The sequence below is a fragment of the Prunus mume genome, linkage group LG8, assembly GCF_029339155.1.
Source record: "Prunus mume cultivar Tortuosa linkage group LG8, ASM2933915v1, whole genome shotgun sequence".
In the NCBI taxonomy this organism is placed as follows: domain Eukaryota; kingdom Viridiplantae; phylum Streptophyta; class Magnoliopsida; order Rosales; family Rosaceae; genus Prunus; species Prunus mume.
The window spans coordinates 20,335,772-20,349,169 of NC_142705.1; the positions used below are offsets into that span (position 1 = coordinate 20,335,772).

General features: G+C 40.1%; 1 protein-coding gene across 1 annotated transcript; it reads right to left on the bottom strand.

The window, feature by feature from the left end:
* Positions 1 to 1,000: 1,000 nt before the first annotated feature.
* On the bottom strand, positions 1,001 to 2,482 carry LOC148914995 (uncharacterized). Its single transcript, XM_089043369.1, has one exon. The coding sequence runs from the start codon at positions 2,480 to 2,482 to the stop codon at positions 1,001 to 1,003; it is 1,482 nt and encodes a 493-aa protein (XP_088899495.1).
* Positions 2,483 to 13,398: the final 10,916 nt, after the last annotated feature.

Genomic DNA, 13,398 nt, shown 5'->3' on the forward strand with positions numbered 1-13,398 from the left:
GAGGAACAACCATCTAGATTCATACAATAGTCATATCAAGTCATGTAACCCAAGCAGTTTGTAAGCCCTGTTTGAACATGGTGCACATAGGTCTCTCTTGAGCTCCCTATTATCCTCCCATATATGGGATTAACCAACTAGTATGTCTATAATCTTATTTATCATCTTGAGCTCTATAACTAGTTCCACTATAATCAGACATGACATAACCATAGCCATCATAAGATTCATTTGAGTTAATACTAGGTCTAGTTCATATGCGCATAGATTCAAAACTGATCACCATGTCCTCTTCAGATGGATTGGAGGTATGTGGGCAACGGACTGTGCATAGATTCTTCATATTAATAATTATAGGGTTTTGGGCAATGATTAGCTATTTTTTGGTTTCAATTTGCTTCAATTGCCTTCAAAACTTTTGAATTTTTTTTTGGATTCTGTTATGGATATTGGGAAATATCGGGGATATCGGCAAAATATCGGGGATATCGCACTTATCGAGGATATATCGTCGATATAGGGGAAGATATGACCTTATCCCCCAATATCGGTGTCGATAGTTGAAAATACCGATATATCGGTGTATCGGCCGATATTTCAATCCTTGCATATAATGTTTCTCCAGATAAATTGTTCCACATCGGCCTCTTTAGTAGAGGATAGAGCTTCGGCCTCGATCCATTTAGTAAAATAATCGTGGCGACAATCATAATTTCTTTCTTGGCAGGTGTCGTTGGCATGGGGCCTACTAAGTCGATGGCCCATTGCATTAAAGGCCACAAACTGTTCTGCGGATGGTAGACTTCGACTGACAGGTTAGGAACCGTTTGTATCTTGTTGGCGTGATCACATCTTTTGACATATTCAGGTAGAGTCATGGCGCATAGTGGGCCGAAATAGCCTACACTTAGAGCCTTCTGGGCGAGTGACCTGCTCCCATAATGGTTGCCATACTCGCCATCGTGAATTTTATAGAGGACCTCAAACGTTTGAGAGTATTTTATGCAAGTGAGATGAGAGCTGGAGTATGATCTGCGAATAAGCTTATCGCCCTGCATGTAGTATCTCGCGGCTTTTTGCTTTGGACCTTCCTAACCGGACTTATCCGTTGGCGATTTCCATTCACTGAATAGTTGATGATGGGATTCTGCCAGCTGGGGTCTTCATCGATCTGCATTAAGTCGATTGGCTCTATTTCTTCAATGCTTGGCTGGTCAAGGTGTTCGACCGGGATGGAGCATCTGAATGAGTGTCCAGTGTTGATCCTAGGCTCGCCAACGCATCTGCATGAGTGTTCTCTATCCGTGGAACTTGTTGGATGGTGAAAGTAAGGAATTCTTTCAAAAGTCCTTGGACTTTGTCGAGGTAACTGGACCATTCTTGGATGTTTTGCTATGTACTCGCCTGAGGCTTGATTCGTGATCAGCTGAGAGTCTGAGTATATGGCCAATCTCTTGATCGATAATTCTTTTGCTAGGCGCAGTCCTGCAAGCAATTGCACATATTCTGCCTCGTTGTTTGAAGCAGAAAATCCTAGCGTGATGGCTTGTTCTAACAAAGTTCCGTCTGGGGTGATTATGACGACACATGCCTCTGCTCCTTTGTCATTTGATGCTCCGTCTACATGCAACTGCCACATGTCGTTAGGTAGGTTCAAATTAGTGAGGGAGGTGTTGTCTGCTTTTTCATTGCTTTTCATGACCATCTTCTCTTCATTGGTTGTTGGTGTAAACTCTACAACAAAATCTGCTAAAGCTTGGGCTTTTATAGCAGTCTTTGACCAGTAGAGGTGGTCGTATTGGTGAGTTCGATAGCCCATTTTATGAGTCACTGAGAAGTGTCGGGCCTGTGGAGGATCGATCTCAAAGGAAATTTTGTCATAACAATTATCCGGTGTGCTTGATAGTAAGGCCTTAGTTTTCTCGCGAAAATCACAAGCGAAAAAATGAGCTTCTCCATTTTTGGATAGCGAGTCTCTGTATCGATGAGAGCTTTTGAAGTGTAGAATACCGGATGTTGTGCCCCCAGCTCTTCTCGGATGAGAGCTGAGCCGATGAGTCGGACAACGCCAAGTAGATGTACAAGTTTTACCTGGTATCGATTTTGAGAGTAAGGAAGGTGAAGTGAGGTAGGTTTTCAAGTTTTGAAAAGCTACTTCACACTCGTCATCCCACTTGTCTTTGTGTCCTTTCTTCAAGGCTTTGAAGAATGGCCTACACTTATCGGTAGATCTTGAGAAGAATCGGTTGAGAGCCGCCGCCCTACTCGTCAGACTTTGTATCTTCTTTGTTGTGGCAGGTGACTTATTTGTTATAGCCTTGATTTGATTTGGATGTGCCTCAGACGAGACCCCAAATGTGCATTTGCTCGGGTTCAACTTCATGTTGTATTTTCGGAGTAGGCTGAATGCCTCGACAAGGTTCTTGATGTGGTCTGCTCGCTCGAGAGCTTTGACTAGCATGTCATCTTCGTAGACCTCCATAGTTTTGTGGATTTGCTCCTTGAAAATTTTGTTCACCAGCCTTTGGTACGTTGCTCAGCATTCTTCAGCCCAAAGGGCATGACTTTGTAGCAATATGTACCTCTTTCGATGATGAAGGAGGTCTTTGCCTTGTCGTCTTTATGCATCATGATTTGGTTGTAGCCGGAGTAGGCGTCCATGAAGCTTAGTAATTGATTGCCGGAAGTTGAATGGACGAGCTGATCAATTCTTGGCAGTGAAAAGTTGTCTTTAGGGCATGCCTTGTTGAGGTCGGTGTAGTCGACGCACACTCTCCATAAACCTTTATCTTTCTTTGCTACTAGAACAATGTTCGCCAGCCATTCTGCGTAAGAGACTTCTTCATTGAAACTGGCAGCTAGAAGCTTGTCGATCTCGACTTCAATGATCGTAACTCGCTTGGGGTGAAGTTGCGTCTCTTCGCTCTACAGGCATGATAGTTGGGTTGATGTGTAGGCGATGACAGATGATCTGGGATCGATGCCAGGCATGTCGGATGGCGACCATGCAAATACGTCTTTGTTGTTCGGAGGAAGGTTGCAAGCTCGCCTTTTCCTCCTGGCTTAGGCGCCAGCCGATCCTCGCTTTTCTCTAGCTTGTCGGAACGCAGGATCGCTTTCTCCTCTGCTTGTTTTACTCCCTTTAGATCTGCCTAATTCACGGGGAGGAACTGTGTTTGCTTGCCTTTCTTCAGCCATTAAGCTGAGCATTTCCTCGCCATTGCCCGATCGTTGTTGATTTGGCCGACACCGACCCCAGGGATTGGGTAGCGAATCTTCTGATGTGTGGCGGAGGTGATGGCGTTGATCTTGGCGATCCATGGTCTGCCTAGAATGCCATTGTAGGGTGAGACCTCATCAATGACCATGAACGTTTGCAAACTAATTACACGTGGGGAGTAGACATCGAGATCTATCATGCCCACGGTAACCGTTGGTGTGCCATTGAAACCAGTCAGCTACTTGGCTGATTTATTGATCTTTGTCTCCAAGCCCATCTTTGGATGACTGCCAATTGTAGGATGTTGGCTACACTGCCCTCATCTACATGGATTCGGTCGACTATGGCCTGAGCAATTTGAATGCTGATGACAAGGGCGTCATTGTGTGGTAGATCAAGGCTAATTAGATCTTTCTTTTGGAAGCCGATCACGAGATTGTCTTCTACCAGTGGGAGACTAGTGGAGACCTCAGAGATCATGATGGCTTGTTTGATCTTTCTCTTCTTTTCTTTGTTGGTCAGTCCGGACTCCTTGGAGTCTGCTAGGATTATGTTAATCCTTATGACCTTTTGGGGTGGCTCCTTAGCGGTATCGCGGTCCTCTATCTATTTGGATGGCACAGCCGCGATGAACTCGTGCGGTGACCTTCTCTCACGAGTTCTTCGAGGTGTGCTTTCCAAGCAAAACAATTATTCGTATTGTGCCCATGTGTCGCATGAAAGGCACAATACTTTCTGGCATCCCTCTTGTCCGGATCTCCTTTCAAGGGTGGCGGTCTTTATACCCAAGGTTTGTCCTTCACTTAGGCTAAAATTTGATGAATAAGGATGAAAAACTTGGTGTAGTTCTCTTCTGTCCCAACATCTCCTTGTAGGCGCGACTTGCGTTGTCCCTGCTGCCAAGCCTGTCGCTTCTTTGGTCTACCGGCTTGATCGGCCGATCTTCCTGCTCGGTGGACTTCTTCGTGGTGATTCGATCGTCATCCAAGAGCATGTAGCGTTACGTGGTCGAGAAGACCTCTGCCAAAGTCTGGGAGTGATAGTCAACTCGCAGTATAAGTCGTGTTCTACTAGAATACCTTTCTTAAATGCAGAGGATGCGATTTGGTCATCGCACCCTACGATGTTGGCCTTTTTTGCTTTAAACCTCTTGATGTAATCTCGAAGGGATTCGTCGGGCTTCTTGCGCAGTTGAACAGATTATCAGGGTTCTTCTTGATCGTCCGATAAGAAGTGTATTCTTTAGTGCAAACATAGGTAAGCTCCTTGAAGCTGTTAAACAACCCAGATGGCAGGTTATGGAACCAATCCTAAGCTGCTTCTCGCAAAGTCATTGCAAACACCTTGCACATTAGCGCGTCTTCGGCTTTGTAGAGGATCATAAGGCTCTTGAAATGCTTTAGATGACTTTCGGGATCGGAATCGCCTTTGAAGCATGTGAAAGAGGGCATTGAGAATCGTTTCTGAGGAGCAGCCTGCTCGAATTCGGTGGTGAACGGTGAGAAGTTTGCTCGGCCTACCTCAACACGCAGTGCATCTTCGAATTTTCTGCCAATCTTTAAGTCTAGAAGTTGGTTATTCACAAGCTTCTCAACGTCTTCCGCACACATGAGTGGTCGGTCACGTCGGTGAGCTTTACGATTGGGCGTAGACCGAGTAACTTCCTTGTTGGTGGACGCTTTTGCGAGGGATTTTCTATAGCAGAGCGCCTTTCTTCATGGTCCTCATTGTGAGGGTTATCAAGTTGGCCACCCTGGGGCCTAGCCTTTCATGAATATTTCTCTGCGAGCAGGCAGCAGAGCGCCTTTCTTCACGATCCCTATTGCAATGATTGTCAATTTGACCTCCCTAGGAGCCTAGCCTTTCATGACCATTTCCCTGTGGACCTGCAAGCATGGATGTCAGGTCTTGGGCCTAGTCTATCGCGCACGTTGGTCCTTAAATTCAATCTGGATGGGAGACTTTGTCTGCTCTGAGTGTGGCTTGCAGATGCTTGAGACATGTCGGTAAGCTGATCGCGTTGTTGTCCATCTCTTTGTCTCTGACAAAAATCCTATTTAGTACCCTGGTGTCAAATTCGTGCTAGTATCCTTCCTTTTTCAGCTGGATCCTCGGATTATTGCGATCAAAACAATCAATTGTGAACAATGGTCACTGTATTGTGGTGCATGTAGGTGATTTTCCAGTGGGGTTGGAGTGGTTGTAGTGAGGGTGGCTTTGTGTTGGGTGGTGGTTGTGGTATGATGGTGAAGTTAGAGGAAGAAGGGGAGAGGTCGAGAAAGAGACGAAGAACAAGAGATTTTTCAATATTAATTTTTTTTAAACAGTAAATATATTATTTAATTATATTATTTGAATTTTTATTAATATTTTATTTTACTTAAGCTAAAAAAAAGATGTACATGACACATCATCATTTGTGGTAAAAAAAATACTAAAATATCCCCACGTCACGTCATCAAAATTGACGGAGTTATGAATGGAGATAATAGGAGGTAAAATGAAACACAAAACTATGATTAAGGGGGTTAAGTACGCCATTTTAACTTTCGAAAGGCAAAGTGAGATTTAACCAAAGTTTCAGGAAACACCACAGTAAATAAGCTTATCAATTATGATATTATAGTTTTATAATGACTTAATTACATCAATGGCCCCTAAAACTTTGGTCAAATTTCACTTTGCCCCCCTCCCCCCCAAAACTCAAAATAGCCCACTTTCATCTCTTGATCAATTTGGTGACCAACTTTGTCCCATGCCGTCAACTTCATTCAAAAAGTCAGTTAACTTTGATGACATGGCAAGTGGAGCCCAACTCCACATATATAAAAATAATTTTTAAAATTTTTGGTTTTTTTAATGTTTTTATTTTTATTTTTAATTATTAGAATATTTAATTCTACTTTTATCTATGTGGAGGTGGGTTCCACTTGCCATGTCATCAAAATTAACAGACTTTTGGATGAAATTGATGGCAGGGGGCAAAATAAGTCACCAAACATCGATCAATGGTTGAAAGTGGGCCATTTTGAGTTTGGGAAGGCAAAGCGGGATTTGGCCGAAGTTTCAGAAAGTATTGGTGTAATTAAGTCTTTCATAATTGTAGCATTACAAAGACAAGTAACAAATTTCATCAATTTCTTGCACGGTGTCAAGGGTACTTCTGTCAACTACTAATTTTTACCAAAATATTCTCGGGAATGGGCTGATTGGAATTCTTTTTTTACCATCCAATATTGAGCAAAAATGGATAGAAATACCCCTGACGTCGTGAAAGAAATTGACAGAATTCATGACCTACCCTTAATTGAAATTACAAAGAAGAAAAGTGAAAAAGAGGTAAACTACATGGACCAAAAGTTACGTTTAGCCTTATTTTTACAACTTCTCAACCTCTTTGCTGTCAAAGTGTTTGTGTGTGTGTGTGTGTTTCTTGGGGTTTTTTTTTTTGGTTCTAATCTTGGGGTTTGTTTTACCAAATAACATAAATGCAAATAAGGAGCATCTAAATTATTTGCTTGTTTTGGTATCACTTAATTTTCATTGGGTCTTATATATGATAAATTAATAATATGGATTTTTATAGAAATGTGGCCTGAACTTATATACGAGTTTCAATTTGTCAGTTTAAAGAGAAATTTAAGAGAAATGTCTCCTTAATTTTTCAAAATCCATGATTTGTTATCTGACCATCCAATTTTTCATTTATTTTTAAGGATATTTTAGTCTTTCCAATATGTAAACTCTCTTTTATAGGACCCTATTTTTGGCATACTTACTAAACAACACCTTTTTTTATTTTTATTTTTATTTTATTTTATTTTTTATTTATACCAAGATTCCTTTCACCTCTTTTAACCCAAGCCTTTTGGATGGTTTTAACTCAAGCCTCCCTGACCCCATTAACAAATCACCCGCCCAATGTCTCTACCATCGGAAGAGTCCTCCTCATGTCCCACCTAAAAAATTCCTCTAGACACCCAACCCGACCAATATACCATGGTAAAGGGCAAGAGTGAGATCTCGGATTCTACCATGGTGAAGCACAACAATGACATCTATCCGAGGTTTGCGTCTTAAATTAAAATATAAAAAAACTCAGAACTTAAGAACAAAAAATGAAAACCAGATAAATCAATTCATCTGAAGAAAAAAAAATTAAAAATTAAGCTTGCCAAATGGAAGGTTGGAGAGTGCGGCTGCCCAGGCAAATTCCAAGCAAGATGAGGAGAGAATGGAGAGAAGTAGCCGTTGAGGGAGGAGAGAGTGCGAGAGAACCCACCGCACGCACACCTACTCACCCACCGCCACCCTTGTTACAAATCCCCCCCATCATCAACCCTGCCACTAAACCAATAAGGATGAGCAAGCAGCCCACCGAATTTTTTTATTTCTCTCCATCTCTTATCCTTTTCTTTCTCTCTCTTCATGCCGGAAACAATATAGGTTGGTGACTCTACACTGAGTTTGAAGCCACGCATTTCTCTCACATCGTCATGGAGTACTACTGTTCTAGCGGCGACCTGCACTATCTCCACCATAAACGACCAAACAAGAGCTTCTCTCTCGGCCATATTTTGTTACTGGCAGGTGACAGTTGTGTGTTGTTCAGGAGTAAAAGTCTTGCATTGTCATTGAGTATTGTTCAGGAGTAAAAGTTTTGTTTTGGGGTTTTAACTCCCTTTTCTTCATCTAAAAAGGTGTTTCAAAGAGGGTTTACATAGCTTTATAAATAATAAATTTAAAAATTACATACGGGAAAGACTAAAATACTCTTAAAATGGATGAAAAATTGGATGACGTTAAAGTTAGATGACAAATCATGGATTTTGAAAAACTAAGGTAACATTTTTCTTAAATTTTTCTTTAAGGTGATAAATTGAAACTAGTGGATAAGTTTAGGTGACATTTCTACAAAAATCCCTTAATAATATTCCAAGATAAAGTATATGTACCACTAGCAAAGGAAACCAAAAGGGATAACTTTGGCTTTCTAATATATAGGCTTATTTACTGCAGTGCCCCTTGAAACTCCAGTCAAATCTCAGTTGCCTTGAAAGTTAAAGTGATCTAGAATGCCCTTTTGACCAAGATTTGGTGATTCACTTTGCGCGCATTCGACCCCCAACCCAGGGGCAAAAATTAATGTGTTAAAAAATCTGTTAAAAACGTCAACATGGCACAAATGGGACTCACCCTTTTGTTGACATGTACACTACAAATGTGCCACATGAGAAAAATAATAGGACAAACTACATAAAACCCCATAAACTATAGGGTCATTTTCAAGTTCATACCCAATTTCAGAGACATTTACGAGTACATACTCAAACACTGGAAACCCTACAAAATGGCTCCGTTAGCCAAACCGTTAGTGAATCTTAAATGCTAACGTGGCGAATGTGGGTTCCATTTTTTAATGAGGTGGACTTACAGATGGACAAAAAATCATATAACTATAAAAACCACACAAAAAATCATTGTCCCTGACCCCCAATCTCATCGTCCCCAACCCCATTCCAATTTCCCACCCCAACTCATCACCCCTACCCACCACCCACTAGCCCCACTGCGATCTCCCCACCTCCTCTTTCCAAGTACCTCCCACACCCCGACATACCCCTTCATCTCCACCCTAGCTCTCCCTCTCTTTCTTTCTCTTCTTGTTTTTCCACCCCACCGACCACTTACATTGCCAAGATCAATTCTGATTTTCGAGAAGCACCAAAGAACGAAATCGAACCAGAGAAAGAGTGAGGGTTGGTAACTTACTGAGTAGAGCTGTCAAATCTAAGAAAAGAAGAATCCTTAGGGAGCGAGCAATCTGCCATTGGAGCAAGCACAACCAACTCTGAGTGATAAAAATAAACAAATCTATCTTCTCTCCTCAAAACCCTCTACCTAGCGAAGCCATCGCGATCCAAACCCTCCTCGACCTCATCAATGTATGGACACGACTCGACTTGTTGCTTAGATCTGGGTGGCACAAGGCCGTGTTCGAATAAGAGGTTTGGGGCTACGCATCTAGATCCGTGATACTCAAACAGAAAAAGAAAAAAAAATCAATCAAAGAACAAACTTCACAAGCTTGAGTCCCAGACTCCAAGATCAACATTTTATGACTGACCAAAATGAGACCTTGAGTGACTATACAAGACTCCCATGGTGGTGAAACCAAGGGAGGGAGAGAGAGAGAGAGAGAGAGAGAGAGAGAGAGAGAGAGAGAGAGAGAGAGAGAGATGGAGATGGCGACTTAATCTGGGTTGGAGAGAGTTAGATCCATAGTCTAAAATATCGATGAAATATCGAGGATATTATCGTTTTTTCGAGTCATGGATATTTCGAAACGTATCCATACACATATTGTATAAATATCGATAATATTGGAAAATATCGATGTCAATGATTTCACTCACACTTACGCAATATTTTGTCAAAATATCGCTGTAATATCGAAAATATCTAAAATATCGATGTAATGAAAAAAAGAAAAAAAAAAAACATAAAGCACACAACGCCTTAACCACCATGTCACTTATATTTTTGTGATAATATGCTAAAATATATATATTATTCTATTTCCTTGCAATAATTAAATTTTCACATGAGAATGTAAGTCTTTGACTTTCCTTATGAGATAGAATCGAGGGGCTCATGGAAAAAATCAGAGACCCAATCTTCAAATAAATTTCCTTTGGACAATGTCAACCAATATAGGATCCATATGGGTGGCATGTTAACAATTACATACAAAACTATTTTGGGGATTTATCATTTGATGACACAAAAAGTGACAAAGACGACCAGAAAAAAAATGACGGTCTAAGGGAAAACCGTCGTTGTTTTTTAAAAGACGACGATTCTATAAAACCGCCGTGTAATAGCACCTTAGACACCAAAAAATGGGAGATTCCAATGATTGTTCATAAAAGACGACTCACCTAATTAAAAAACCGACGTCTTATTGAAATGGGATTTCCGCATACTAAAATCAAAGCCAACAAAGAATGGCAGAAGTTATGAATAGATCGACGTATAAAGTATAGACGACGATGTCAAAAAAAGCCGCCGTTTTTACTCAGAAATTAACACGACCAAGTTTTCGTATAAGGCACCGTATAATTACGAATAAATCCATAGCGGTATAATACAAAATACCGCCGTATTAAATTAATGTACAACTACGGCATAGATAAATATATCGACGTCTTTCTCGTATAGTTCTACGACGGTATCTTTAACTCTCACCACGTTGGGGTATTTCATTTAACGACGTATTATAAAATTTAATGTCGTATTTATTCGCTTTATACGTCATACCTTATATTTAAACCGTCGTCTTAATAAGAATTTTTTTTAACAATTTATTTCTTGGATTTTGTTATCCTACGTCGGTAGATGAACTTAATGACAAGAATTGAAATAACCACGACTGTTTATATAGAAAACCGCCGACATAATCACATTTTTCTGAGATCCCAAGGGTTACGAAATCTTACCAAATGGAACTCGTTCCTCATCATAATCTTACCAGAAAGAAAATATTTTAGAGGTTAATGATGTATGTGTATTTGTGTCTTTGAGATACACAAACGCACATACACATAACATCCAAAAAATTGCCTCTGAAATTTGACGACGGCAGCCTCAGATTTGGAATCAGAGAGACAATTTTTTGGAAGTTGATGATGTGTGTGCGTTTGTGTATCTACACAAACGTACACACACATCAACATCCAAACAATTGCCTCCTAAAATTTTACGACGGCAGCCACAGATTTGTAATCAGATAGACAATTTTGAAAATTGGTGATGTGTGTATGTTTGGGAATCAGATACACAAACATACACACACACCAACATCCAAACAATTGCCTCCTAAGAGGTGAGGTGAGACAGAGAAAAGGGCAAGAAGAAGTTGAAACCCTAATTGAAAACTAAAATTGAAAGAACTCGTGAAAAAAAATCTATTTATAATTAAAAAATCAAATCCACGTCGGTTATATTACACATAACGACGTTTAACAAAACGAATCCACGTCGCGAAATAAATATATTGCGTCGTCTTAGAAATTAAAGACGTCGGAAATTATAAACCTACCGTCATCTTACGACAAAAACGACGACAATAGAACAAAAAACCGTCGTTGTTTTTATATTCGTATTTGATTTAAATCAGTCACCCAAACAAGAAACTTTACAAATTCTAGAACATTAATTTCCTTCATTTAAATTTCCTCAGAAAAAAAACTCTATTTATAACGCACTGAATTGAAAAAAACTGAAAGAACTCGGAAAAAAACTCTATTTATAATTAAAAATCAAATCCACGTCGGTTCTATTACACCTAACGACATTTAACAAAAAGAATCCACGTCGCGAAACAAATATATTGCGTCGTCTTAGTCTCAGAGCAAAAAACCAACGATGAATCAATTAACGACGTAGAAATTAAAGACGTCGGAAATTATAAACTGCCACCATCTTACGACAAAAAAGACAACGGTAGAACAAAAAACCGTCGTTGTTTTTATATTCGTATTTGATTTGGGACTGAGTTATGAGAAAATGCACGTATGCCCTAATGATTGCATCTTGTATAGGAAGGAGTATGAAGATTCAACTAATTGTCCTACTTGTGGTATCTCAAGGTGGAAGGAAGGCAAAGATTCAATCTTGAAAGAGGGTGTGCCAGCGAAGGTGGTGTGGTATTTTTCTCCAATTCCAATGTTTAAAAGGATGTTTCGATCACATGAGACAGCTAAGAGTTTGACTTGGCATGCTGCTAGAAAATCAATTGAAGGTCAGATGTCTCATCCGGCGGATTCCCCGTCTTGGAAACTTCTTGATGATAAATGGCCCAAGTTTGGTAATGAGCCGAGAAACTTAAGATTGGCTCTTTCATCTGATGGATTCAATCCCCACAGTTCTCTAAGTAGCAGATATAGTTGCTAGCCAGTTATCTTAGTTACATATAATCTCCCTTCATAGCTGTGCATGAAACGAAAGTTCATGATGTTGACCTTATTGATTTCCAGTCCTAAACAACCCGAAAATGATATAGACGTCTACTTGGAGCCTTTGATTAATGATTTAAAATCTTTGTGGGATGGGATTGGAGGAGTGTATGATGCACATAATGGAGAATACTTTACACTCGAGCTGCATTAATGTGGACAATTAATGATTTCCCGTCTATGGAAACTTATCTGGTTGTGTTGTTAAAGGATATAAAACTTGTCCAATATGCGGCGATGATACACCTAGTCACAGGTTGAAAAATGGCCACAAAATTTGTTACATTGGGCATAGAAAATGGTTACCAATCAATCATCCATATAGGAGGCAACGTGCAGCTTTTAATGGGAAACCTGAATATGGCATGCCTCCCGAGCCATTAACCAGAGAAGAAGTGCTGCATATGGTTGAAGATGGTGACAGAGTTTGTTGGAAGAAGAAATCAATATTCTTTGATCTCGAGTATTGGAAATACCTTCCTGTGAGGCATGTCCTAGACGTTATGCACATTGAGAAGAATGTTTGCAATAATATCATTGGTACATTACTAGAGATCCTTGGAAAAAATAAAGATGGGATTGCTGCTCGATTAGATTTATTGAACATGGGGGTCAAAATTGATTTGCAACCTGAGTATGGAGAAAGACGTACTCGTTTGCTTCCCGGGCCTTGGAATTTGTCAAGAGCAGAGAAGAGAGAGGTTTGCAATTCTTTCTATGGAATGAAGGTCCCTGAAGGTTATTCTTCAAATATAAAAAATCTTGTATCTTTACAAGATTTAAGACTTCTTGGCCTTAAATCACATGATTGTCATCCCTTAATGCAACAATTGCTCCCTATGGCAATTTGTTCTGTTTTGGAGAAGCCTGCATGATATGCAATAACTCGTTTGTGCTTCTTCTTCAGTGCTATATGTGCAAAGACTGTTGATGTTTCCAAGTTAGATAAGTTGGAAGAAGATGTAGTAGTTACTTTGTGTTTGCTTGAGAAGTACTTTCCCCCTTCATTCTTTGATATCATGGTTCATCTAGTAGTACATCTTGTCAGAGAAGTTCGTCTATGTGGGCCAGTATATTTTAGATGGATGTATCCATTTGAAAGATATATGAAAGTGCTAAAGGGGTATGTTCATAATCGTACTCGTCCCGAAGGTTGCATTG

Excerpts from the sequence above, each read along its gene's own strand:
- LOC148914995 (XM_089043369.1), bottom strand. The coding sequence starts at position 2,482 with ATGGAGGTCTACGAAGATGACATGCTAGTCAAAGCTCTCGAGCGAGCA.